General features: G+C 36.9%; 4 protein-coding genes across 6 annotated transcripts in view; 3 read left to right on the plus strand and 1 right to left on the minus strand.

Moving 5' to 3' along the window:
• Positions 1-14,672, plus strand: part of LOC115632275 (LIM and SH3 domain protein Lasp) — a 41,463-nt gene extending 26,791 nt beyond the window's left edge. The window contains exons 3-7 of one of the 3 annotated variants that reach the window (XM_030529358.1): positions 9,781-9,913; positions 10,024-10,159; positions 11,656-13,008; positions 13,212-13,423; positions 14,469-14,672. In XM_030529358.1, coding sequence (XP_030385218.1) covers positions 9,781-9,913; positions 10,024-10,159; positions 11,656-13,008; positions 13,212-13,423; positions 14,469-14,648 — 2,014 coding nt within the window. In that variant the 3' untranslated portion in view covers positions 14,649-14,672. The remainder of the gene's footprint in view (positions 1-9,780; positions 9,914-10,023; positions 10,160-11,655; positions 13,009-13,211; positions 13,424-14,468) is intronic. The other 2 variants (XM_030529359.1, XM_030529360.1) reach the window with 2 other exon arrangements.
• Positions 14,626-15,864, plus strand: LOC115632276. The gene has a single exon (XM_030529361.1). The coding sequence runs from the start codon at positions 14,655-14,657 to the stop codon at positions 15,000-15,002; it is 348 nt and encodes a 115-aa protein (XP_030385221.1). The 5' UTR covers positions 14,626-14,654; the 3' UTR covers positions 15,003-15,864.
• Positions 15,865-16,917: 1,053 nt separating this feature from the next.
• LOC115632741 (coiled-coil domain-containing protein 13) lies at positions 16,918-19,679 on the minus strand. The gene is made up of 4 exons (XM_030529988.1): positions 18,190-19,679; positions 17,559-17,727; positions 17,290-17,494; positions 16,918-17,226 (listed from the first exon to the last, which is right to left on the minus strand). Exons 1-4 carry the CDS (start codon positions 19,549-19,551, stop codon positions 17,034-17,036), a joined length of 1,929 nt encoding a protein of 642 aa, XP_030385848.1. The 5' UTR covers positions 19,552-19,679; the 3' UTR covers positions 16,918-17,033.
• Positions 19,680-20,056: 377 nt separating this feature from the next.
• On the plus strand, positions 20,057-21,361 carry LOC115632538 (coatomer subunit zeta-1). Its single transcript, XM_030529745.1, has 4 exons — positions 20,057-20,136; positions 20,236-20,603; positions 20,672-20,762; positions 21,149-21,361. Exons 1-4 carry the CDS (start codon positions 20,119-20,121, stop codon positions 21,194-21,196), a joined length of 525 nt encoding a protein of 174 aa, XP_030385605.1. The 5' UTR covers positions 20,057-20,118; the 3' UTR covers positions 21,197-21,361.
• The last annotated feature ends 5,666 nt before the right edge of the window (positions 21,362-27,027 follow it).

Genomic DNA, 27,027 nt, shown 5'->3' on the forward strand with positions numbered 1-27,027 from the left:
AGCCCCAGAGTATGATTCGCAGTGGGCATTGCTGCAGTGCGTGTGCCATTTGTTGGCCTTGAGCCAACTCCTGGGTAACGGGAGCCGTAAAGGCTCGATCTGTCCTATGCGTTGACAGTCGCTGCTAATGCAGATTTATTGGACTGACGCAGCGTCAGCGACGTTCAGCGGGAATAAAAATTCCATGTGGATTGAAATATGCGTCCGTTAGCTCCATTTTGAAACTGGCAATATTAGTGGCGACGATGGTGGCGCTGGGGAACGTCTCCGTTTTCTTCGATGATGTCATATGCCCCACACATGCATAAATTCTATGCAACGGCAGCAGCTGCCACACCCCTTCCGTTGAACGCCCGCTTGCCACTTTTACTTTTGCCCCACTCTTTGCAATCGTTGCGCCTCATCCCCCTGACATGCACCTATTACGTGACTCCACGTACTTGCAGCTACTTTGTTGTTCTTCCGATCCAACGATGACTATGCGAGTGTGTGTTTGTGTTCTTTGCTGGATTTTATAATTGCTTGAGAACTTTTTCGCTTTTTTTTCTCCTGTTTTCCCGCCTTTGCCGCATTTCTCTACATATAGTACGTATCTATGATTGTACAATATTCCGACTGTGTGCCTGCCCTGGCGCTTTGGGTCAGCATGTTGAAAAGTTTTCCTTGTCTCTGGTGGTGGAAATAGTGCATCAATTTTAAGTGGGGCCAGGAGCGATTATAATAAATTTTAAAGTTGATAATAGGGAGTGCCGTCGGAGACACGCAATTAAAGTGGCAAGGAACTCCTCGCAAACGGACGCTTGGGTTAACAAGTTGTCCTGAGATTGTAGAGCAAATTGTCGGTGTTTTCATTCTGACTTGTAAATGGAAATGCCATCAATTTATGGTGAAAATTATTGCCACACTTTCCCCAACTTAAGCCATGAAATAGGAATGCTGTCAAAATGTGAAATAGCAAACATTTATTGAAGCTTTAAATGAAGCTAATTAGAAAATTAAATTCATTTGTGGTTCAACGTTGGCTCATGAATGCAGTAGAGTTCATTGACCACAGAGAGAAATGTGAAGAAATATTTGTTGAATTTCATGTCAAGCCGAGTTTTTGCATCATTAGCTAAAAACAAAGACGACAGATGGATTTTGAGTGCGGAATTGTAAGGACAGATGTAAGGACAGTCAAAACCAATGCCAACTGTTTTGGAAAATATAATGTACATATATATCAAACCATTCTTTTACGTACTTATATTAAGAGCTTTACTCTTTATTTTTAATGCAGATAAAGAAAAAGTGACCTGTTCTTTACTTCCCGTATTTGAGATAAATGAAATGAAAGTGTCTTGTGTTTCCATTTACAAATACACCTAATTGTAATGTTTTTACACAGTTTTGATTTAACACTGTTTTAAAACTAAAAACTGTATATAATGTTACACGACTTTGTTCCATTTAGCACGATTCATTTTGCATATGATCAATCTCTTTTTTGTACACGACCTTTCTACCGTGTAAAAACAGAATTAGGTGTAGGTACTTTTTTAGAAAGTTTGAAAGAATATCCAAGAAAGTCTCAAAATATAATGAAATTTACACTGAAGTTGTTTCAAAGAAAAGATAATGAGTGTGCACTTTAAAATATTAATTATATGAGTTCATTATGTAGTTATTTTTCCTTTTGTTGGACTGACATTAAATAGCTAAAAATATTATAGATATAATTAACTAGATTTTTAAACGTTTTAAAAACTGACTTACATTTAATATATTTTTGAAATCATTTTTATTTTATGAAAACTATATACATATATAATAGACTGGCAGCGTTAATCAGATTGCTTAGTGGAAAAAAGTTCAACCTTATGTTGTGAGTATTAATTGACGTAGAGACTATAATCGCTAAATGGATCCATTCCGTCATATAGATATGTATAGTATGTGTTGTTACCATGGGAGGGGGAGGGAGGCTGTCAAGCTTCTATTTTTTTTTTTTTTTTTTTTTTTTTTTTTTTTTTTTTTTATTTGTTATTGTTCACAGCCCTAATTGTTCACAACCTTCCACTTAGAGTCCCGGAATCGCATCTGCGATTTATATGTATATATATATATTTGGAAATTGAAATCGAACCCTAATTTTGCCTACGTGCGGCTCGATTTAAAGAGAACTTGATAATATAGCGAGTTAAGCGGAATGGGCAAACAAATGACGGCTATTCATAAAAGAGGCACAACACACCCTTACCCCGCAATTTTCCTCTTCTCCCGCTCTCTGCACATGTGTGTGGCAACATATCCATTGCAGCAGCTGTCGCCCGTTTCGTCCATTTGGTCGCATTTAGTTGGAATTGAACTAGAAAACGATGTTTGCAATGTTGTGGCTGCAAAAATGTTGCTCGTTGGCGATGTCTGAGTGTGTGTGGCACATTTAGTTGCATTTCATTTTCTATGAAAACATATGTGAGACTGTGTGTCTGGGTGTGTGTGTGTGTGTGTGTGTGTGCCACATACTTATATCTGGCATTTATTTATTAACATAAAAACCCAGTGAACCATGGCCACCATATAATATACATACATACATACGTACTTACATATATTCAGCCAAAGTCGGCTGAGTTCAACTGTGCCACAACCGTCCATGCTGCTCACCGCTCCAAATTCCGTTGTCGTCGCTGCCATTGCCGTTATATGTTTTGTATTCGCTACCTAACTATCTGCCTCGGCTCCGCTCCTTCCTCCCTGGTCGTGGCAAGGGGGAGCAGCTTACCTCATTCACTTATTTTTCGCATTTATATGGAATATTTTTTTGAGCACTTCACAACATACCAATACATTTGTACGAGTGAATGGAATATTTTCCCTCTCTGCCGGCATCGTCGTTGGGTTACAGTTTTACTTTCATTTCGAAATGAGGCTTAAAAATTGGTCGTTGACAATATTTGCATAAGTCGCATTTTAAAAAATTGTGTGATGACTACTCATACACAATACACTATACTACATCGTATGTAAATTAGAAATCAGAAAGCTGTTAAAAACTGTATGCCGCAAATAATTTGCCCAGAAATTCTTCAAGTTACCTAATTTTGTATTACATCTCTTTTGTTTAAATAGTTTTCTAAAATAAAAAGCGTCTTTTAAATTAACTTTTCATAACATACTACATAAGTACTAATAAAATACCACCAGAATGTGTGCAAATTATTTGCCTGTCTGAACGTTAACTTATAGGTTTTTTTGTCTAAATAGAGATTTGTAAAAAATTATACATTATTAATTGGCTGCAATTTTAAAACCAGTATAAGACTGTGGTCAGACAATTGATCAAGTTTCTGAATTACATATTAAACCAGTTTTTTTTTTTTTTTTTTTTTTTTTTTTTTTTTTTTTTTATATATTCCTTTCCTGAAATAAGCATCGTATGTATTGGAAACCTATTCTGTTCAATAACAATGAATTCGTTCCGACTAATTGGTAATATAATTAAAACAATAGTAATAGTTTCTCTAAAAACATATCAATCCGGACCGATTATGTGAACCTCTTTGCAATTCACTTTTTCTGCCTTACATGCGAAGTATCTTTAACGAAAAGGTCGATAAACTATTGGCCTGTACAAACACAACTTTAGGAGTAATAGTTTTTTTTTTTTGAATCCTAGAAAGGCTGACCAAAAATATGCAACATTTTTCATGATACATTTTGTCTGTTCGAAATTCCATTGCATTGCTTAAGAATATCTGACGGAAAACGATCCTCAGAAAGATCTTAATCTAATCGAATCGAATCTAATGATACATTTTGTCTGTTCGAAATTCCATTGCATTGCTTAACAATATCTGACGGAAAAAGATCCTCAGAAAGATCTTAATCTAATCGAATAAGTATTTAGAAGAATTATGTAATGCCCTAAAATATTCAAAACTTCCGTTTAAAACTCGTATTATTATAGGTTCAACATAATTTTTATTTTTTTAGGGCACTCATTCAGTCTTGTATAATAAATTTCTGATGGGAGCATAAGTGCGATTGCGCAACATTTCATTTTGTGGCTGATTACTTAAGCCGCTGAAACAGCAATGCCGCCAAAACAAATGTTAAAAATCGAAAACAAAGGCGGCAACCGAAAACCTTTTCAATTACCCAAATGTATGTGTGACGCACATGGCTTTGCCTCTTTTTATGCTAAATACGCCCTAAAACAAAATAACACAAAAGACGAGACCCGTAAACCAATTTTGTTGGCACAATTGCGGGCATTTGCGTTTAGCTTTTGTTGCTTTGTTTTCATCCATACGATGGACAGGGAAATAAGCTGAAGCCGGGAGCTGGCATTGCAACTGGAATTGCTATTGGGAGTGTCATTTTTGTTGGGTTTCAGTTGGCGCCCCCCCCTCAACCCGCCTCCACTCATATCACATGGCCGAGACAACGGCTCGCGCTTAATGACCAAAAGCCGACGAATTTTCGAATTTTATGTCGGCTTTGATTGACTGCGTCGCGGATTATGCGCAATTCTGGTAATGTGTGCGTAATCGCCTTTTGACTGATTTAAATTCATTTGCTCCTCCTGCTTACGCAATTGTGTCAATTGATTTTTATTTTGCTTTTGTGGGTTGCTTCAGAAGTTTGCGCCGATTGGAAATTTCAAAATATACATATATAGTGCAGTAGTGCGATGGATGGATATATGTTATAAATATAAGAAAACTTTAACTTATACAATACGTTGAGGGATCATATATTATATTGAGATATAGCTTTTAAAACTACAATTATTAGAGAGCACCAAAACAAATGTTTTAAAACGCACTTATGTACATAGAAAAATGGATAAGATGAACTCGTGTTGCTCTGCTGAAATTTAGCAATTTTTGTTGGTTTGGTTCGTAACCTAAAATTACGATTACAAATAGGACAGACAGGAGGATACAATTCTGACCTTAAATTAGCCGCATAAGTATTACAACAGCTAAACAATTATTATTAGGACAGCAAAAGAAAGAATCAAAATGATTTCTAAACTTAAAACTCACAAAAAATTTGTATTAAAAAAAAATTAAATATGTATACAAGTTTTTTGCTATGATGTTCAGTTACTCTAGCATTATCACAAAGTCTTAATTTTCAAGCTAATATTCACAGACAGCGTTTACCAAAAAAGTGGAATTCAACAAACTTTTGCATTAGATATTTTTTTACATATACAAGTATGTATGTAAATCCATAAAAAAGGAATAGAGGAATTATATTTGCATATTTACGAATATTTGAATAAGAATCGGATTTTTCATGACAATTCTGAATATTTTTCAGCTTCGAAGCACACTAAACTTTTAAATGCTATGTATGTTTGTAACTGTCCCGCCCATAACGATCCACTCAAATATTTAAAACTGACAAACATTTAACAATTTGAATGCTTGAAAGTCTTTTAAATGGAAAAAGGCGTCGCTCTCAGTAAACTATAGAAAATGCGGCATTATGGATTTTATTAATGATACATATAGTAGTAGTATATGCAGACTATACATCGTTGCATATTCAATACGCCTTTATGTTGGAGCCGTTGCGCCAAAAGCGAACAACAACAACGACAGCAACAAAAACAAGAGAAATAAAAAAAAAAAGAATAGGAGCTGCCATGAAACTCAACACCAATCACATGCAAAAATGTTGACATCAATGAATGTGCGGCGGTTGGTTCGCCTCGCTCAGCCGCTGTCCAGTCGACGGTCGGCGGTTGGTACGCCTCTCCTCTGGTGGTCACTCCAAATTGCCACACATTGCAGCGAGCATCCGTTGCCGTTGTTGCATGCCACATCAACAGCAATTTTTGCTTAAATTATTTACAAAAAAATGAAAACAAAAGCAACAACAATGACAGCAAACTGTTCGTCATTGTGTGTGTGTGTGTATTGTTTACAAATAAATTAAAATTCTTTGATAACAAAATGTGCAACAAGAACAACAACAGCAACTATGCTTCATATATCTGCTGTCGTTGCCGCCTTTGCTGATCTATTGGGAACGTGCCGAGACATGTGCTGCCATCGTTGCAGCCGCCAATGCCGCCGCAGGCGCTTAAGCATTGTTATGTCATCATTACCAGCTACCAGCAACAACAACAACAACAACAACAGCAGCAACAATTGTCGTTGTCTGCAATGTGTGCCAACCTCTCTTGCCAATGCAGCAGCAATGCGGCGCTTTTGTGGTTGCTTTTGCTGGCCATAGTGTCCAGAGACCGTCCCCCCCACCCCATACGCATATCGAGCGATAAAGCAAAGCTAAGTAAAGCAATGCAAAAACCATGCCAACCTCTATGGCTGTTGTTGTTCTTCTTGTTGCTTTGTTTTCGTTGTTTTTGTCGCCGCGGACATTTGCAATAGAGACCTATATTCATACTCAAACATGTACATACATACATACAAGTATGTCCATGCATGGTTGTTGTGGTCAAATGAATGGTTAATGTGTTCAGGCATTAAACGGCCTTGTGCCACACACACACACACACACACACACATCAGCACACCTACAGCTGAGCGACCCCAAATGTGGCCGATATGGCTGGACAGGCCTTGTCAACTGCTGCCCTTTTCTCAATTACATTTTAATATCATGTCGTGCAATTTGTTTCATTATTTTAATACAGTCGAGCTCAAACTAATAGAAATTTCCCACAACTAATAACCAATAAATAAGCGTATTATTTAACTTGTCAGCGCAACAGTTTGGAATGTAATATATACATAGTTGTACATACATATACAGAAGCGCCACATTTGTTTTTGAAAACTCCCAAAGAATTCGTCGTCGCCACATAACTTCGAAAAATCTTATTTTTTCGAACTTCCCCTCCAAGCAACAGGTGACTGTCGACGCTCACATTTGACAGACTAATTCTGTAAAAATCCTGTAACGCACTATGTTAACTAAAAAACAAATATGCCATTTGCATAAACGCCAATTAGTTGTTGAAAAAATACAACACAAATGCATCTGATCCCACAAAAGAATGTTGCTTATTCAAAATTACATTTATTTTACATTTTTTCTAACATCATTTCGATTTTTTCGCATTTACGGGGTGTACTTCCATAAGTTTGACGAAAATTGCGTCCTATTGTAGCGATCTACGTTTTGCAAAAATTTGCATTTGAAATTAAATTCAGAAATTACAAAAATGTACTTACATTTTGTTTTCCTGTCCAGCCATTTGAATATACAAAAATGGCAGGACATTTAGTAATTTGCTAATTTAATAATATTTACGTAGGATATATTTTTGATGCAGATTGTTCAGAAAAACTATAAGGTTTATATTCCAATGATTATTTTTATTTGGAAAAATGTCTTAGTTAGTGGTTTTAATAAAAACTCCTAGAAAAGTAAACAAGATTTGAAACTTCCCAAAATCAATTTCTGTGTGTGTCCGTGAATTGGTTTTGAGGCGAAACTTGGGCGGAAGAGATTTCTGTGGCACTCCTGATAAGGTCAGAAGCTGCAGCAACACTTTCTATTGTACAGTAGTGCAGTCTGTTTCTTCACAAGTCTTTTCTTCTTCTTACATTTTAGTTTGTATTCATACAACAGGATCTGCAATGCTACGTCTTTCTAAACAAAGTATTCGATGGGAACATGCAGGCATATCCTATAAAAAAATTATTATAGTATTTGTAAATAGTAGTGGGCGAAGCATCGATCTAGAGTCTAGACACTCCTCCTTTATTCCTTTGAATAAAAGCCTAAATTTTAGTAACCAAATTTTCATGGAAGCCAGAAATTTGAACAAGAAATGGCAATTAAAATGTATTGTTAATTTTTTGCGAAAGTGTGCAATTTTCTTCTTTCTGCATTTCTATGCTTTTGACCATAGCTGTAGTACAAGTATTTGTTGCTTGTCTCTATACTCTAGAGTCTAGACTTAACCACCATTTGGTTAGCAGTGTATTTCTAATTGCTGATGTTGTTCTTGGCCGAGTCAGTTAACTGTTGGACAGCAGCTGCGTTTGATTAGAACTGGCGTATCAATTTTTGCATCATAAATTATTAAATAAGCCATTCATTCAAATCCAATTACCGTTACAATATTACGGAGCTCCCCCCGACACTAACTCGAGTCGAGTGGGTTCCATTGTCAAAAGCACCGCTGTTTGTTCCTCCGATATACTCAATATATGAGTTTATCAACCTCTTGCAATTGCAGTCCCCGTTGTCCACATGACCATATATACATACATATGTATATACTATATTTATTTATATGTAAACATGTATGTATGTATGTATGTATGTACTCCTATATATGGGTGCGTGTCTGTGCAGTTTTCGATATTGTTGTTCCCGTGGCCGTTGTCGCTGCCGTTGCCGTTGGCGCCGCTGTTGCTTTTATTGTTGTGGTTATCAGCTGCTGCCATCGCGCCGTAATCAATCGATTAGCCAACTGATAGGTTAAAGTACTGAAATATAAACAAAAGCACACACATACACGCATGCATATAAACATAAATACTTGTATAAGAGTATGAGATATGAAATATGTACATGTTTGCTCAATAAAACAACACATGAGATTGTTATTTTTGTGTGCAGATGCGCGGCTCTGTGTCTCTGATTTTGCCATAATTACGGGTATAGTGATGTATTAGTCTACGGGGATTCCTGGTATGAGTGAAGCTTTTAATATGCAACATTTTCCATATCTCCAATATAACTATTCATTAATGTGGGGCTTCAAAGTAATTGCAGAAATGTTTGATCAAAAACGGCTCATAGGCTAATAAGTCACTAACTGATTAAACGTATTAGTTCTTAGAATTCATCTATTCCAACTTTTTCTAAGATTTTCTTACATCATTTAAAGATGAGTAATAATATACTCATTTACATATAAATTGTAAATAAATAGCAATATGTGTGTATTGGAATACATACAACAATATAGAAATAGTAATTACCAAGAAAAAATATGATAATCTAAGGGGATGCAAAGGCATTTAAAAAAAAAAAAAAAAAAACGCTGTTCTAGTGAATCTTTGAGGAAACTCAAAATATTATTTTAATGAATTAATTATTATTTTGTTGTTAAAAGAAAAATTCTATTAAAATTACAATAATATCCAATATTTTTCAGAGACAAATGTAGTTAAACCTAAAAAAAATATAGGCTATCGAGAAATATGTAGTTTGGAATAATCCATACATCATTTTAACTTAAAAGATAATCGTATAATTGTGTTTCGATCATATAACTAATATACGAATTTGCTCTTATGGGGTTGCTACTATGGTTCACTATTGATTTATTATCTTTTCTAGCTCCCACAATTTTTTTTTATATTTTTTTGCAATGGTTGGCACTGCGATGCATCATTCCGTTAGTGGCTTCGGGGTAGAAACCATATTCGAACACTACCAAATTATTTCTGCAGCAAATCTGTTGTTTTATGCTGCCCCCTTTAATTGATAAAACAGTGTCGGGTCAAAAGGTTTTGATGCGAAATTTCAAACCAGATGATATACGGGCCCCGGGCTTGTATGTATTATTTGCAAACCCGTTTGCTTCAACTGCCAACCTCTGGGTCGACGCATTGTGCGAAAATGCCAACGAAATTTCAACTGCTAGTTGCGGTTGTTGTGCTGAGCTTTGGCGACGACGGACAGTTACCGGAGGCAACCACTCCATTCCTTCCACACACCCACTGCTATAACTTGTCTTGTCCAGCTTGGCATGCCACTCATGTTGCCATTTCTTCTCTCTATCTCCTCCCGTTGCAGACACATCCCGAAGGCCAAAGCAACAGCAATCGCAGATACGCCCGAACTGAAGCGCATTGCGGAGAACACAAAGATCCAATCGAATGTGAAATATCATGCGGACTTTGAGAAGGCCAAAGGCAAATTTACACAGGTCAGTGTTGCGGCTTGAACTCTACGGAGAGGAATCTCAACTGTGCATTATTATTAATTTTCATAAATTCCCTCTAATTGGCATGCACATTACTATTACTGGACGGACAGGTGGCAGACGACCCGGAAACGTTGCGCATCAAACAAAATACGAAGCACATATCGAATGTGGCGTATCACGGCGATCTGGAGAAGAAGGCCGCCATGGAGAAGCAGCGCGGCTCTGCCGAGGTCTCCGATAGCAGCAGTGAGTATCCCAATCTCTCTCTCCTCCCTCTATCCTCTATAGATATATAGATAGAAGGCTAACTGACGTCATTGCCGCAAAAGCTGCTTTCATATTAATTTAGTTAGTTGGCTAGTCAGCCGCTCAGTCAGCTAATTAGTCATAAGGTTTAGGTACATACTATCTACCTACCTCCTCCAATTGAAGCTTTATTGTTTGTTTTTCGGCTTGATTTAATGTTAAACATTTGTACATTTCACACGCACCACAGAACCACCGCGCACCACACCACACACGCATTTCCTTCCATTGTCAATAAATAAATTTAATTTCAATTTGTGCGTGATAATAATCTTAAATTGCGGCTGTCCGTTATGTGATATGTGACTAACTTCCATAGTTTAATCAAATAATATTATACAAAATTAATGCACATCGAAATCCTTACGCACAGTGGTGCACAGTTAATTTCTCTGTTTGCGTTGCAAATAAATGTAAATAAATTCAAGCGAAACATATATCGTAATATCTGTATGATATGCTTATGTACTTGAACCGTAGCTCAAACGTTCATAGACCGATTTTAAAGTCGTTGACTGAAATTATGACAAAAAATCCGAATTCGGTCACTCCAATTATTCTAATACTGATCTTGGAAATTTCAACTTTGATCCAGGAAATAGTAAAAACGTTATCTTTGTGCTATACATATTGGTGAATCTTTTAAATTGATAACTTTTTCTGAATAGAACGAACAGCTCATTTTTGTTTTTACTGATTTATTACACTTAAGGAATTTTAGTTTTTTTTAACTATGTGCTGTTACTTTTCAAAGACTATGACTTCATATATCGATGATCTAATCAATTAAGTAAACTTTAGTTAAGCTCTAACTCTGTTCAAGTCTTATTAGTGACTTACCACCTTCTATCCGTTTCCTTGGGCAAAAGAAGAGAAATATTTGCACAATGCCACAATATTTTCATGGGATAGTTTTCTTTGTCTATAGTATTAATTTTTTGTTTTGCAATCAAATACACTTTGCACCACTGTGTACCTATTTCATTTCTGCATCGCATACAGCTGCTACACACACATGTCATCATTAATATTGATTATATATGTATATGTATTCTTTTTGTTTCTTTTGTGCTATTATTGCGGATTTGAATTTTGTTTTGCCATTTTTGTACGTCATCACAAAACCAACAACAACAACAACAACACGAACAACAACAAATCATCATTATGTGTGTTTAATTAAACTATCGTTAAATGACAATAAATAAATAAAACACTCACATAAATAAAACACTCAAACCACACACACACACACATACACCAATCAATGCATCACAATCAACCATGTATGTGTGTATATTTAACCAACACTAACAATTGCAACAACAACAACAACAACCAACTACTACCTCTACAAAAACAACAACCACCTTGCGTTGCTGGGATATACTTGTATTTAATGCATATTAACAACGTTGAACGCAAAAAAAAAAAAGACGAATCGGAATATTTCTCTGAGCAATTGGCAGCTGAACAATTTTCGCAATATGCACCCACAGCCTCGCCGATACCACCGCCAACAGTGCAGCATCACCAGCAGCAGCAGCAACCACCACAACAACAACAACAACATCACCACTACCAGCAACAACAACAGAAGTTGTCGCCACCATCGCCAAATCACATACCACAACAACAACAACAACATCAACACTATCTGCAACAACAACACCAGACACTGCCACCGCCACCCATACAACACCAACAATACAATACAGCGGCAATTACGCCCACATATCAACACCAACAACAGCAACACCAACAGCAAAATCACAACAACCACCACAGGCAACAAGTGCAACAGCAACCGCTGCACGATCCATACGCACACTATCAGCAACCACAGGCGCTGCGTCAGCAACAACAACAACACCAGCAGCAACAGCAACAGCTGCAACAGCAGCAGCAACATGCTATTAAACAAACATCACATCTGTATCCCGCAGCACAATCCCAACAGCAGCAGCATCAGCAGCAGCAGCAGCAACAACATCAACAACAATTGCTCTTGCAACAGCAGCAACAACAACAGCCCTCGTCGGGCAACAGTTATAGTCAATTGCGTTCGGCAATTTTGCATAACTCACATCATCCCAGCGGCAATGCCACCGATCAATTCGATTCCATGCGTTCCTCCTCCACAATGCTGCCACCGCCTCAACAGCAACAGCAATTGCAGCAGCAGCAGCAACAGCAACTTCAACAGCAGCAGCAGCAACAACAACTGCAACAGCAGCAGCAGCAACAACAACTGCAACAGCAGCAACAACTTCTGCAGCAGCAGCAACAGCAGCCGGTCCATATTGCCAGCAGCGTTCTGAACAATAATGCGAGCAGCACCAACAATAATTCCGCCGCCTACCCACAACAGTCGCGCTCCAACACCAACAACATCACACCCTATGCCACCAGCAGTGCTAGTGGCACATCCATGTCTGCCAATGCCGCAGCAATCAGTGCCAAGCAGAGCGCCGGAAATGTGCAGCAACTTTATGCGGCCAGCAATTACAATTCGCAGACACCTTCGGAGGGTTCGCTGGCCTCCAAGGCACCACACACAACCAATGGCAGCAACCACGCCTTGCTCAACAACATGAATCCAGCGACAAGCACGATTAGTGCCAATGGTGGCTTCCATGCCGCACCGCCCTCCAACATGAGCGCGGCCAATAATATTGGAAAAATAGCCGACTACGATCCACTAACCGATGGACCACGTGCCATGCCCAGCACCGGACGTTCGAGCACTACCCTGGTCTACAGCTCCGAGCAGCGAGGCACAGGTGGTGGTAAGTAGTAGTCGAAGCTAGTTATGCTAGACACCAAACAGTATACAGTAGCATTCAAAATAGTTCAGTCCCAATCATGTTGTCATTCGAACTGTGTCCCTGTCTGCTATAACCTGTAAAGCAATGTGACAAATTGTCTGACTTAACACTCCCAAATACTTGTATTAGACAGAGTCAGTAACCACAAAGTCTTTCCCCCGCAGGAAACAGCATCTATCCGAAACGTATTGGTTCGGTTCAGGACATTGATCCCGCTAATGGCATTTACGGCTCGCTGAGCAGCGAACAGCTCTCCGCCCAGCAGAAGCAACAGCAATACTATCAGCAGGTCCAGCTGATGCAGCAGGAGCAGCAGCTGCGCCAACAGCCCTCCTACGACTCCTTGCAGGAGAAGACTTCACGCCAGAACGCACTGGTAAGTAACACAAGGCAGGAAGACGGTTAGACAGGAATAGTAGCACACAGCTCAGACAATGGGCGCGTTCACCAGGTTGTAGCGATTTCTGATTTCTGATTTATGTTTGTCGATTATTGATTGTGATCTGGTGACCGCTTGTGATGACTGTTTTACAAAAATATTGTGATTTTAGTATTTTCTGACAAAAAGTCGCAGTCGCAGGTAAAAATGTAGCTGTCACTGTGTTTTAGATAATTGGTCACATTATGCATTTGAGCATCATTATCCAAAAGAATTTGCAAATTTTCTGCAGGCAACTTTTTCATTATTGAACGCGCCTATTAATATTCTTTGCCAAAATCGGGCACATAATAATCCCAGAAATTTAAAAGCAAATGGAAAATATTTTAGCAGGCTTAGAAAAATATATTTCTGATATTTAAGGAAGTTGAATTTGAAAGTAAGCAGATTATTTATTTTTGAGACTTTTCCAGTAGCAAGTTGGAATCAAAAATCGGGAAATCATTAAATAGCTTGAAAGGAAATATTTATAGGTAGTTGAAATGCTCATATCACTACAGGAATATAGAATCGTTAGTCGTGAAATTATTATGATAACACACACAAACCCAACACTTATTGTTAAAATGGAAACCTATGATTTTTTTTCTTTTTTCTCTAATTAAAATGTAAAATGTTCATATTTTACTTATTTAGATGGATAAAAATATTTAATTAAATTACTACAAAATAATATTCAGGGCTATTTTCGATTGCGAATTATCTCAAAAGATTCGAAATTGTCAAGTAACGCAATTTATTTTATTTAGCATATATTTTGAGACCGAATAAATTGATCGATTTAGACTTAACTGTATTGATCAATTTCTAATTCAATTCATCTACAATACAAAAGCCCAAGGGGGTTCTACTATAGAGTATTTTATGATGGAAATTTTTGTATTCTCCCAAAATAATAAGCAGAGAAAATGCTAGCTATACTTTTCTATTACAATCCAGCACCTTCAAACTTATGATTAATGAATCTTTTTATAATTTACAGCGCGTTTATCGCGCCATCTACGACTACGAGGCGCAGGACGTCGACGAGGTCAGCTTTCGTGAGGGTGATGTCATCTTTGAGGTGGAGTCCATCGATTCCGGTTGGATGACCGGCCGCGTTGAGCGCACTGGCCAGACCGGCATGCTGCCTGCCAATTATGTGGAGCAGGCGGTTATATAATAGGGAATGTTCTACTACTGCTGCTGCCGCCAGCAGTTCGTGGTCATACTGATCTGCCTACTGTACATACTGTTCGTGCTAATCTTCTTCATCAACGTCTTTCTGGCGGACAGTAATTTACATGGCGCGGGCGGCAGAGCCGGCGGCGGCAGCAGCAGCATGGGAGGAGGCAGTCATCACCAGAATCCCTATGATAATATGCACGGCTACCATGGCAATCACCAATACAACAACTATCATCCACAAATGAATGCCAAACAGCAGCAGGACGCAACACGGAAGACTCCCAACCAGCAGCAAGTGGAGCAGGACATTTATTACTATTTCAATCATGTATTCAAGCGACGACGATGAAAAATTGAAGCCCGACCCAATCCGAACCGTTTCAGTATCGCGTTGTCAGACTCCAACATAGTATATAGTAGCTAACTATATAGAAAGCAGCAAAGAACAAGGTAGAACGTGTAAAAAGTGCAGCAGCAAATAATTGTAGAATTAATAGCCTAACACGCTGTTCTAATGGCGACCGTGCCAACCGGTTACTAAGACTATATAAAAAGGCAATATATCTGATTAAACCAACCAACCAACCAAGCAATAACTGCAAATACAAAATGAATATTTAGACCAATAATGGGTTTTTTGAATTGGATTTACACAGCTGATGGTCTGAAACTTACAATACAAGTACATGCCAAGTTTGCATTTATCTACAAAAAGGCAGCAGTCTATATGTATACTATTTATTGATCGATAAATATACAAACCTATAGTAGCGCTCTATCATCTAATCATGTTCTATACTAAACTAAAATTTCAATTCAATACAATGCAACTAAAAGTAAACTCTTAAACGTCGTACCAATCTTCAACTTGAGCTTGAAGCCAACAGCAATTGCTAGACAGAAATTTCAGCAATAGTATCTAATTAAATTAGATTAATAGAGTCTAGTATTTGTAAATGTAAGATATAAACTCTATTTGCTAAAAATGCACGCACTAAGAACGCAGCTAGCAACATTTATGCCTAGAAACGAGGAGGAAATTGTTAATTAGCAGAACTGCCAACTGGTTTTGCACTGAACCGCTCCAGAATCGAAAACTGCGGACTTTCGCTGATCCAGAAGCTAAAATCGAACCAATTATAATATTTATTTTTAAAATTATACAATCTTACGATTCTATTTCAAATCAATAAAATCAACGATACACAAAATATGAATTTTAGGTTCACCGTGAATTTCGACAGTAGCCTTCATGGAAATATATTCGGAACTTAAGCCTAGCACTTGGAAATGAATCAGAGCTACAATTTCGCTAAACCGAACTGCAACCATTACCCTGCTCGCATAAATGTTGAATTACGCTTTTTAAAAGCCTAATGCTAATGCGCTCTGGTAGATGTGGGCATATAGTATATCCCTACACTTTTGTCAATTTAAACAATATGTAAAAATAGGAACAATTCTTGTTGCATACTTTTTGAGGTGAGAGCTAAACAGCGCAAACTTCAGCTCTAGTATATACTTATATATATATATGTTTTTTCTTTAATTAATTGTTTTCATCTGTAGTATTAAATCTTTGTTTCGTTTCACAAATTGAAATCCTTGAAGTGCCTTTGATTTGCTAAAATGTTTTTTAGATAAAGAAAATTGAATAGGCTTACGCAAAAGGCAATTATACACAAATAATAATAGTTTATAGAAATATCTATATACACATACTTACATATACATAAATAATACTAAATGTTTAACACAATATGGATAATGAAAGTGAAAACGAATTTTAAGCAACTGCAGACTTAATTAAAACGTTGAAAGCCTACAATATTCTATATACATACTATAATTATTGTATACATATTGTGAAATGAAATGAATAACAAATTATATACACTAATTTATAATGCTGGATTTATTGTGATGGATGTTAGAAAGTGGTGAGAAAAGTCGCGTCATCAGTTGTAACTTAAACAAATATATACAAATATACTATTATTTAATGGTCATCTCCACACAGACAGACACACACATACATACACATAAATATTCAAATATGCTCACACTAAATAACGTAATTACTATCGTAAATATTAACGCTGCAATTGTATTATGAAATAAATATAAATAAATAAATATATATATGTATGCCTATTAACTAACCCGTAAACGGAACAATTACATTTATAAACAAAAGCTGAAGCAGCGCCAAAGGCTTCGATTTGAATGTGTTACAAATAAATAAAAAGAAAACTCAATGCATGCACTTTTTTCCTTAAATTTTTAATTCAATTTGCAATATATATGGCATCGATTCTTCGCCTACACACATATAGCATTTAAAAGTACAATAATAATAATGCAATACGCGTTTAAAATTTCAAATACTGTCGCTGGTGGGCATATCGGGCAATGCCGTGAACTTCTCCCGAGTGGTTTGGATCGTGTCTAGTATTATCGTTCTGGTGTTCAGCAACGATTCTTCGAAGAATTTGGCATCGTTGCGCTTCTCCTCAGTCAAATAATCAAGTTTCTCCGTTAGCATCGTTATCTTTTCCTGTGCCAGTTCCAATCTATATAAAATCCCTCACCCATTTAGCCGCCTGTTTAATACTTAAGGAGCAAATAACACTTACTGATTTTTAATGTCTTCAATTTTGGGCTCAGCCACACCCACAGAGTTGAGCGTGGATACTGATTGGCACTGCGATTGATTCTCGAAGGTGAATGAGCTGATGGAGCTACTGAGGGAAGTACGACTCAGAGAGTTGGCATAGTCGGCCATGCGTTGTGTGCGCTTCTTGCGATCAGATTGCACGTCCAGCTCCTTCTCCAATTCACCTTCAATGAGAATATCTACATATATCTAAAGCCTCCTTTTACAAATCTGTATATATATACTTACGTATTTTTCCTTCCATGCGACTGATGCGCGCCTTCTGTTTGCCCATTTGTTCTGCGGAGGCATCATTCTTCACACGTTCCGCCTCCAGTCGTTCGGTTAGTGTTTTATTCAGCAACATTAGCTGGTTCTTCTCTACCTCCAAGGCATCCAATATGCTCACGAATTCTTCCTAGAAAGTGATAAATTATACACTTAGAAAGTTAATACATTTACGTATATAGCAAGAAATGTTTATAATTTGTTAAACAATTTTTAAAAGAATATAGTCATAATAATTCGATTCTTTATAATGCAAATTTAAAATGCTTCCAATTATATCTCAAGAAAACCAAGAAGTACATGTTTCTTATTAAAATCTTTTAAGGGAAAGATTTGAAAATCATTTAAAGAACAACAAAGTATTCTACAAATTGCATCTCAAGATCATAAAGATTGGATCTTTAAAAAAAGATACACATAAAATTGTTTGTAGAATTCAAATGGTATTCTCTCGTTAAACTTAAATTCTTAAGATTATATATAAAGAGAATCAAGAAGGATATATTCTTTAAACAAGCAGATTTCAATTCAATTCAACTCTAAAAATATCTGAAGAGCATCTAAATTGCATTTCCATGCTATTTACACTCACCTTGCGAAACTCGCGACAAGAGAAGAGAAAGCCGCCAGACACGGAACGCAAATCAGTCTCCAGTTTCTTAACCATTTCTTGCAAGGTATCCACAAAGACCTCCTTTTGCTTCAGACTGGTCTCTAGCTCCAGATTTATTCCGGCCAACTCTTCCATTTGCCGCCTAGCTGCATCGCGTTCTTCAATAACTCGCGCCAAATCGTTGCGCACATCATCCAAACGATTCTCGTACTGATGGCGCTGACGATTCAATTTCTCATTCATGGTACATATATTGATGCCATTATAATCGGTCTGTTCTTCGAGCTCAGAAGAGCGATGCTTATACTTGACCATTTCATCATTGAGAGTCTTATTGCGCACCTTGAGCGCCAATGTTTTATTGCGCTGCTCCTCCAGTTGGGCCTGCAAGGCTGCAATTTCCTTCTCCAATGCCTCCACCTTGGCCTTGTGCAGGATCTCGCTTTTGCGTACGCCGGGCGTGAAGCGATCAAACGTGGCCACATTTGCATCACCACCGCCCAGACTTGCGTTGGCGCAGCGTGGCGTTGTTTTCGTAGTAACCAGATCCATGTCGGCGCCCACTGGTATAGGCACAAAATCGGAGCGGTCGGAGAGGCGGTCCTCGTACGATTCCAGGCGTGCCTTTAACTCCTGAACTTTTTGCTGCAATGAGAGAATTTGTTGAGCACGGCCACGCCAGTTGGCCTGATTGAGATTGGCAGCCAGAGTGTTGATGTTGAAGCTCTCCCCAATCTCATGTTGCAGGCACTTCTGTGCGAGCTTCAGCTGATTCTGCAGCTCGAGGTTTTTGTTGCGCGACTCAAACAGCTTCTGCTGCATGTTTGAAATCTTCAACTGCAGATCATCGGCGGCATTGCCTTTCTTTATCAGCTCCGAATGCTGGTGGGTCTTTTCCTCGTTGCTCTTAAGCTCCTTTTCCAGCTTATTGATCTGTGCATCCTTTTTGTTCAAGCGACTCTTCATCTGCACCAGCTCGGCGCGCATCTGACGGTTCTTCTTGCTTAGCTCAACAATCTTGGTGCTGGCTATGGAGGAATTGCAGCGCAACTCATCAATGGGTACGGAATTCAACACATCGTTTAGGGAATCGACTGATCGCTTGAGCGCTGTAATCTCCATATTTTTTTCACTTATGGCCTTTGCAAGCGTCTCATTTTCTTGCTCGAACTCGTGCAGCTTCTTGCGTAACTTTTTGCCCTCCGGCTTCGGCTGTCTAGGCTTCCCAGCAGTGGTTCCTACGACGACGTGTCCATCCAATTCCTTGTCCTCTCGCTTGCGCCTAGCTGATTTCTCAGTCTTATGTTCATCCTGTAAGCATTCGCTGTGCAAAACATCCATGAGTTGGTAAAGTTGTAATTAAAAAATAAATATTATTAAGATGAACAATATCTTTTACAGGCGCGCAAAATGTACATGTATGTGTAAGTGTTTTTATTATTTAATTTGGAGGCTGTTGTACATATGCTCTAGCAATTTTTATTTGTTCTTCAAGCATTTAACGTTTAAAGCAATGTCTGTGTTCACATACTAGATATATGTATATAGTTTGTTTCTGCCGTTACAAATCAAAGTAGACATAATTTTATACTTTGGATTAGGCACGACGGTTAATTCCAACAAAAAAGAACCAGCTGATGGTACACAATTGAATTTTTAAACCAATGCATTTTCAATTAGGAGTGAATTAAAAAAGAACGGGTTTTTCCCTCAATGACCACAAAAATGAGTCAGTTATTTGTTCACAACTGAATCGTTGTGATTTGAACACAGTGGCAACCGGCATTTACAAGAAGGTGGCAATGCTATCGTCTTTCGATAGCACCGATATACTTCGATAGATTTCTTACATCCCTAGTGACGTGTAAAACATTCACGGCGCAACAATTTACACGAAACCAAAGCGAAATGGACGGTTTTATGATGGTAAATATACAAATTTCACAATATATTATTACTTAAATTAACTCAACTTACTCCCGTTATATGTGCATTCGCTACTTTGCTCAACATACGGCCACGCAGGACATAATCAAAGGAATGTGTATTATGGACAATGATGGCAACAGAATTCTAGCAAAATATTACGACAAAAACATATTGTCGACGCTCAAGGAGCAGAAGGCGTTCGAAAAGAATCTGTTCAACAAGACACACCGTTCCAACACCGAAATCATAATGCTCGACGGCCTGACGTGCGTCTATAAGAGCAACGTGGATCTGTTTTTCTACGTCATGGGCAGTGCATACGAAAATGAGTTAATTTTGCTCTCTGTGCTCAACTGCCTGTATGACTCGATTAGCCTAATTCTAAAGAAGAATGTGGAGAAGCGCTTGGTGTTAGAAAGTTTGGAAATCATAATGCTGGCCTTCGACGAGATCTGTGACGGCGGGTGAGTACCATATAGAATAACAACGGATACGAATATCATACATAAAACCACACTTTTTCTTTCTGCAGCATTATTTTGGATGCAGACCCATCGTCCGTGGTGAAACGTGTTGATCTGCGCAACGACGATATACCCATTGCCGAACAGACTGTAGCGCAGGTAACTAACACACTAAATGGCATATTTTGGTAGTTGCACATCTCTTCCAGTCTCTCTATACTCTAATATTGTTTGTTGGTTTCAACAAACAAAATAGAACATTGAACATATTAAGCGCGCTCGGCTCGAACAAATTATTTGTATACATTTAGTATGTTGTGTGTAGTTTAATGTATGTGTATCTACTTTTTAGTTTATCTATTTTGACATTAAGTGACTCATTTTAAATGTGTATTTGGCAAGAATACTTTTACGCTCGTTATGAAATAAATGTTATCACAGCGTTTTGCTCATTCTTCTTATGAGATGTTTATTTTCTTTTCCGTTTTTTCTGTTATCTGAGGTACGTTCATGCTATTGATGATGTTTGTTATCTCTTCTTACAGGTGCTGCAATCGGCGCGCGAGCAGCTCAAATGGTCCATTCTGAAATGAGGGTAGTGCCCAGACCCGTAAAACTGTTACCATATTGTCGCAATACATTCGATTTTCTATGATATATAATATACATACACACATATATTTAAATAGTAAGCGCCGTTGATTTTTTGCATTTGTATATATATAGAAGGTCACGTTATAAACCTAAACAGGCCCATACTAATGTTTTTCAATGTTTATTTCCACACACACAAAACCTTGACAATGTAAAGTTGAGTGGGTTATGGTTACGTGCTTGGCGTCAAGAACTATGTATGTTTAGACTTTACAGCGCTGGGGAAAAGCAAGGGTTCTTTATGATCCTAAAAGCCTGATATCAATAGATTAAATGCGTAGTCTGCGAACGAACCCTTCACAATTAGCATTATGTATTACCTAGTGCCCCAGTGCTATGCAGTTTGATTTTGTAACTTTTATAGAATCAGTCAATTAGCAAGTGACTGCAACTGCTTTTGCGTTGTACTTATATTAGCAGTATCAGGGCATTTGTGGCAATAAATCTTACCAGCCAAAAGCCTATCAGTACTGGTAGCGTCAATAGCCTCCGATTAACTGATCTTACATATGTATATGTACTTCTCCCAGGCACTTGAATGTGGCAAGAACTTTATGATGGGGGTTATTATAAAATAATTTTCATTAAACCGGGACAAGAACGTTAAAGACCAAGTACAAGTAATTGCGAAGTAAAAATAACTATTGAATTTAAGTGCTGGTACTCATTCAAATATCTTTATTGTATTCTAAAACTCTTTATGGCAAGTACTATTAAGGTGATCTTCAAACCTTGTTAGTAGGGGAACTACAAGAAATACTGAACTTGGCTTAAAGGCTCAAATAAATTTCATTTTAATAACGCTGATTAGAATTCGCAATCTGCTTAGAACCGTGAAACTCTTGAAATTGTCTTTAATTTGAAAGAAGATTAATAGAAACATAAGCCACCAATTTATTTTTCATCCTTATATCAATGTTTCGGTCAAATATTGATTTGAAACACATACACATGTAAAATAACATATAGGCGCAAAAAAATAGTCACAATACATAAATTTGTTGTATTTGTATGTATTATCAGTGGAAAAAAAGGTTTTCTTGGAAATTTGCTTTACTACTTTTTTGTATTTCTTTTTATACCCTACAGTTAAGTGAAAGGGTTCATTGGGTTGGGTTGGCATGATTGTTATCTATCAAGGTGAATTTATGCCTGAGACTTTGTGTATAGTAGAAGCTGTCGCCTCTGATCTAGTCAGACTATTTTGTTATATTATTTTCTGCAGTTAAAAGGTCAGAGCTTGTTTTGTTTTTATTTCCAAAAGCTTCCAATATAACAAGCTTCGTCATTAACTTCGGCATGTTTGCTTAAATTGTTTTAACATAACCGCTTAATAGGTACCAAAACAAGATCTTTAATGGGATATAACTTTGCCATTTGTCTATAGATTTTATTGCTATACAAGTATATTGACTTTAAAAGTCAATATTGTGCCTAAAAATTAGTTCAAAAACATTTATTTGTAATATAATCTGCTATGTATGTCTCTTAAACTGTGAACTATTTTTACAAAGCATGAAGCTTCTTCGGGATTTAAATTATTTGCTTGCCTGCCTATATCCTAAGTATTATCGAAATTATATTTTCGAGCTACATTTAGGGGTTAACATTAGAGGGTATTTTAATTTGATGCTTTTCTAAATGAAATTTATGCACTGAATACTGATATCATATTTCCCGAACAATATTTGTATTTTGTTGTTATTCAATTAATAGTCTTAATATTTAATACAAAATAGACCTAAACATCTTCATCATAAATCAGGAAAGGATTGCTGATATAGATTTGATTTTGCTTTTGTTGACAAACTCTTCCACACGACCCCGCAATGTGTTCAAAAAAATCCGCGACGAATGCGAGCACACATAAATATTTAAATAAATTACGAGAATGAACATTATTTACTTTGAAGTCATTAATTCGGTTATTCACCGCTTAAGTTTCATTTAAAATGCATTTGTTTGTACTGCATTTGGTTATTGCTTGTACTTATTGGATTTTGTTTTTTTTTTTTTTTTTAAGTTAATTAAATTCTATTAAATGCACGTACATGAACAATTGGAGGTATTAAAAACTCAAGTTTCGATTTAGTTAAATCTTAATCTATCTGAAATAGCCTTAATATATTGATGCTGAAATATAAATACTGGCACACTTTTAATTGAAAACCAAGGCGTATAATTTGTGGGAGATATGTACTTCATTTGAAAGTGCCATATTTGATTTGAATACCATTAGGAATGACATAGGTATCTACTTAGATAGCCAGGCAAATAATTTGTAATTGAACTTGTTAAAGAACACTGCAGTCTAGACATTTCATATGTAAATGCAATTACGCCCACGAAACGGGGGTAGTATTCCAATTATAATTGAAGCCTAATTATTTACATATAGTACATAGGTAAACCCAATCAATCGTGTGAATCTCGTGACTGAATCTGCTTTGGCTATCACTCAATGGGAACACGCCACAGATAGATGTTCGCCACTCATTAATCAAGGGCTGTCAGCGTGGCTGAACGCGCTATGTCCCGGACTACTAATGGCGTACGATTATCTAAAACTTTATTTTTGTCATATCAAACCAATAACATAGGCATTGACTCCACAGCCCATGTAGCTTTTATCTACCAGTTGCATGCTGTCTGACATGACTTTTGTGGCTTGCATCACGTTTTTATTTCTGTTTTTGTATATCTGCCATTACGATTATATCTTCTTGTGCAAATATATATACACACACATGTATGTGTGTATGTGTATGTATGTAACTGTGTAGAATTTGTGTGCCTAAGCTCTGACTGATATTTAGTGATCACTAAACTGCTATTGTTGTGGCGAGCCTCTGCCACTCATGGATGACCAAAGTTAAGTGCAGTTGCGACGTTGGGGTTTATTGAGAGCGCCGCCCATTTTGAACACTTAACACATACAAGTACATATACATATGTACATACGTACATACATATATGCAAAAGCTTTTCGCACGTAACTATTTGTGTTTGAGGTACGACTTAAAGTGTATTATTTTTTGATACACTTCAACATCGGGTATGCATTAGGAACGTTTGTGCAGTCCATACTCGCATTCAGTCATATGAATTGCTTTCTTGTTACGGTTAAGTCACAAATCCTTTCTAAGCTACCAAAGGAAACTTACATGTGAGGTTTATAGCTTCTTGAAGTCCTCTGCGATTCTTAGTATACATACTATCAACATACAATATTTTGTGTTATAAAAACTATTTCATAGAAGCCTTGAACTAACTTAAATGTCTTTGAATTCTTAAACCATCTAATCTCCCTTCATCTGCATTATAACGATAAAACAGGATTACACATTTCAAATTTATTACCTAGTAAGAAGATAACAAACTATATTGAAGATAATCTCCAATGATTTGCAATATATATATTATATATTGGTTCTAAATGCATTTTGGATTATTAACACTCTTCTACATAGTCTTCTTAGACAACTAATAGCAAACTTTTGCTTCTTAATCTTTCATCATTAGCAACATAGAACTCTACTTGGAGTAGTTTATCTTCACTGCTAAGGCCGACTTAACTTTCCTGTTCCTTGTAGACCAACAAGGAATTATGGTTCGTTTATCTTGACTATGTGCATTATATGAATTATTAATCAATAGACAACACGACAACCGTTTGAAAATATCTCAAGATGATGATAGATGATCATCTGTGAGGAGTTTGAAAAACTTCCTGGGGCACATTTAGAACCACTATGAAAGAATGCCCGAAGATGATTAAAACAGATTTATTTTTTCTTTATTCATTTCAATCGTTAGAAGGACTATACAAAATAAATTCAAAAAGGAATGTAACGCTTGAAGGGTATTAAGTTTTCGCGAAACCGAATCTAACACTTTCTTTAAATTCCATTTTGTTTTCTTGTTAATATCATGCACGACTTTATCAATTTGGCTGGCTGATTAAAAGTTGCTCGGCATGATTAGCGCCACTTGCGTCCAAGCCCCTCCAGAACTTCTTTCTCTTGACCAGAAGCGATTAAATCGCTTGCCCATTAATATTTATGACAATGTATACCCCGATTTTGATTTATATAACATAAACACATGTATTTCAGCCCAAAGAGATTGCCACCGTCTTTTTCGGTTGTTGCTCTTGGCTTCGGCAATACCAAATAATGTTCAGTTGTTGACGTTGCGTCAACGCCGTCTCATTTGAAACGTCTCGTGATTTGGCTGAAAGTTCATATTATTTTGTATTCACGCAGACTTGCAAATATTTTTAAGTTATACACTTTGTTGCATTAACATCGACATCTAACAAAACAAGTGAATAAGTATACTCGGAAATGAATGGCGATTCGCTTTTTCGGTGCGTTACTTCTTTGAAAGACAGCAAAAACACTTATGGCATTAATTCCTTGTATTGTTTGTTAAACCAAATAGTTAAAATTCCAAAGCAATTGAAATTCCAATCACATAATAGTCACCTGCCTCTCTATCTGCCTGAAATATAAAATTAAAAAAAAAAAAACAAACAAATAAATTAGTCAAATTATTGTGAAATGTGTAGCAACAACATTGAATTGCAAACGACAATGACACTTGTCTCATTAAGATAAGAATCGGATAGCCATTACTAAATTACTAGTCAGTCAGCTGGTCCTTAAATCAACAATTATTATCCACACGTGGCTACACGTGGCTTTCCTAATCGTGCTGCAAATTTTGCATTACGATCCCCCTCAATTTCTTTAAAGTGCGATAAAAACTAGAGCTGATTTATTTTTATGGTGCAAAGGAAAATTTTCTTTTCAAGAGATAATATTTCGTTCGTCGATTTTGAGGGCCTAGCCCACCCACAAATGTGTATCAGTGATTTGGATTTCAATCCAGACGCAATGTAAATAAACAAATAAAATAATTGAATTTTATGGCCAGTTGGCAGAGTAAACCTCTATACCTTGTTGTTGGTGTGTTAATGGGAATGGGAGGGAATTTTTTGTTCACGTGCTCCCATTCGGATCGACGGCATGTACGATAAGTTCAATCCCCGGGAGGCTATCATCTCTTTCTGTGCAAACTTTACTTCACTGCCTTACTAACAAAGTGCATTTCAAAAATTTAATAGGGCTATACAACTGATAATAATGACAATCTGGTAATCTATGAATCATTACAATACTTAATGGAGGTATCATAAGTTAAGGTTTATTTTTTTAGCATTCGCAGGCTTTACGCAAAAGTAGATTGCTGTTTTCGTAGGACCCATAAAGTTTTATCAGAAACCCTACCGAGAGTTGAAGAAATTTTGATATTAAGAGTGTTTCGGATTTGATCAGAATGAAAGCGGGCAATAATCACAACAACGAATAATAGATGACTGTATTTAACTTCAGTTGACTATGAAATTTTCCGTCATTCTTCCGTGTTATTACTTAGGCAGCCATTCATGATAAAGCCAATTGATAGTTGCGAAAAAAATTTATGTATAATGTGTTTATTGACTTATGTACATATGTATGTATGCACATACCCGTATATACATATGTACTATATGTATCATATAAAACAAAATGAAAAAAGAACGGCCTTTATTTCGACTAATCGGCTTAAATTTAACTGAATTAGACTTCACAAAACAGGCAATTAGTCCAATTAAAAGTTATAGACCCAAATCGTATAAAATAATAATTTTTCTGCTAATCAAGCATTTTCTAAGCGATAATTTAAGCTACTGAGCCAAAATAGAGATTTCAAAGTCCTTAATACC

The sequence above is a fragment of the Scaptodrosophila lebanonensis genome, unplaced genomic scaffold (genome assembly GCF_003285725.1).
Source record: "Scaptodrosophila lebanonensis strain 11010-0011.00,11010-0021.00 unplaced genomic scaffold, SlebRS2 tig00001415-arrow-pilon, whole genome shotgun sequence".
In the NCBI taxonomy this organism is placed as follows: domain Eukaryota; kingdom Metazoa; phylum Arthropoda; class Insecta; order Diptera; family Drosophilidae; genus Scaptodrosophila; species Scaptodrosophila lebanonensis.

Excerpts from the sequence above, each read along its gene's own strand:
- LOC115632276 (XM_030529361.1), top strand. The coding sequence starts at position 14,655 with ATGTTCTACTACTGCTGCTGCCGCCAGCAGTTCGTGGTCATACTGATC.
- LOC115632741 (XM_030529988.1), bottom strand. The coding sequence starts at position 19,551 with ATGGATGTTTTGCACAGCGAATGCTTACAGGATGAACATAAGACTGAG. Across the intron at positions 17,728-18,189 it reads CTTGTCGCGAGTTTCGCAAG|GAAGAATTCGTGAGCATATT; the intron begins GTGAGTGTAAAT and ends ATCACTTTCTAG. Across the intron at positions 17,227-17,289 it reads ATTGAAGACATTAAAAATCA|ATTGGAACTGGCACAGGAAA; the intron begins GTAAGTGTTATT and ends GATTTTATATAG.
- LOC115632538 (XM_030529745.1), top strand. Across the intron at positions 20,604-20,671 it reads GACGAGATCTGTGACGGCGG|CATTATTTTGGATGCAGACC; the intron begins GTGAGTACCATA and ends TTCTTTCTGCAG. Across the intron at positions 20,763-21,148 it reads CCGAACAGACTGTAGCGCAG|GTGCTGCAATCGGCGCGCGA; the intron begins GTAACTAACACA and ends CTCTTCTTACAG.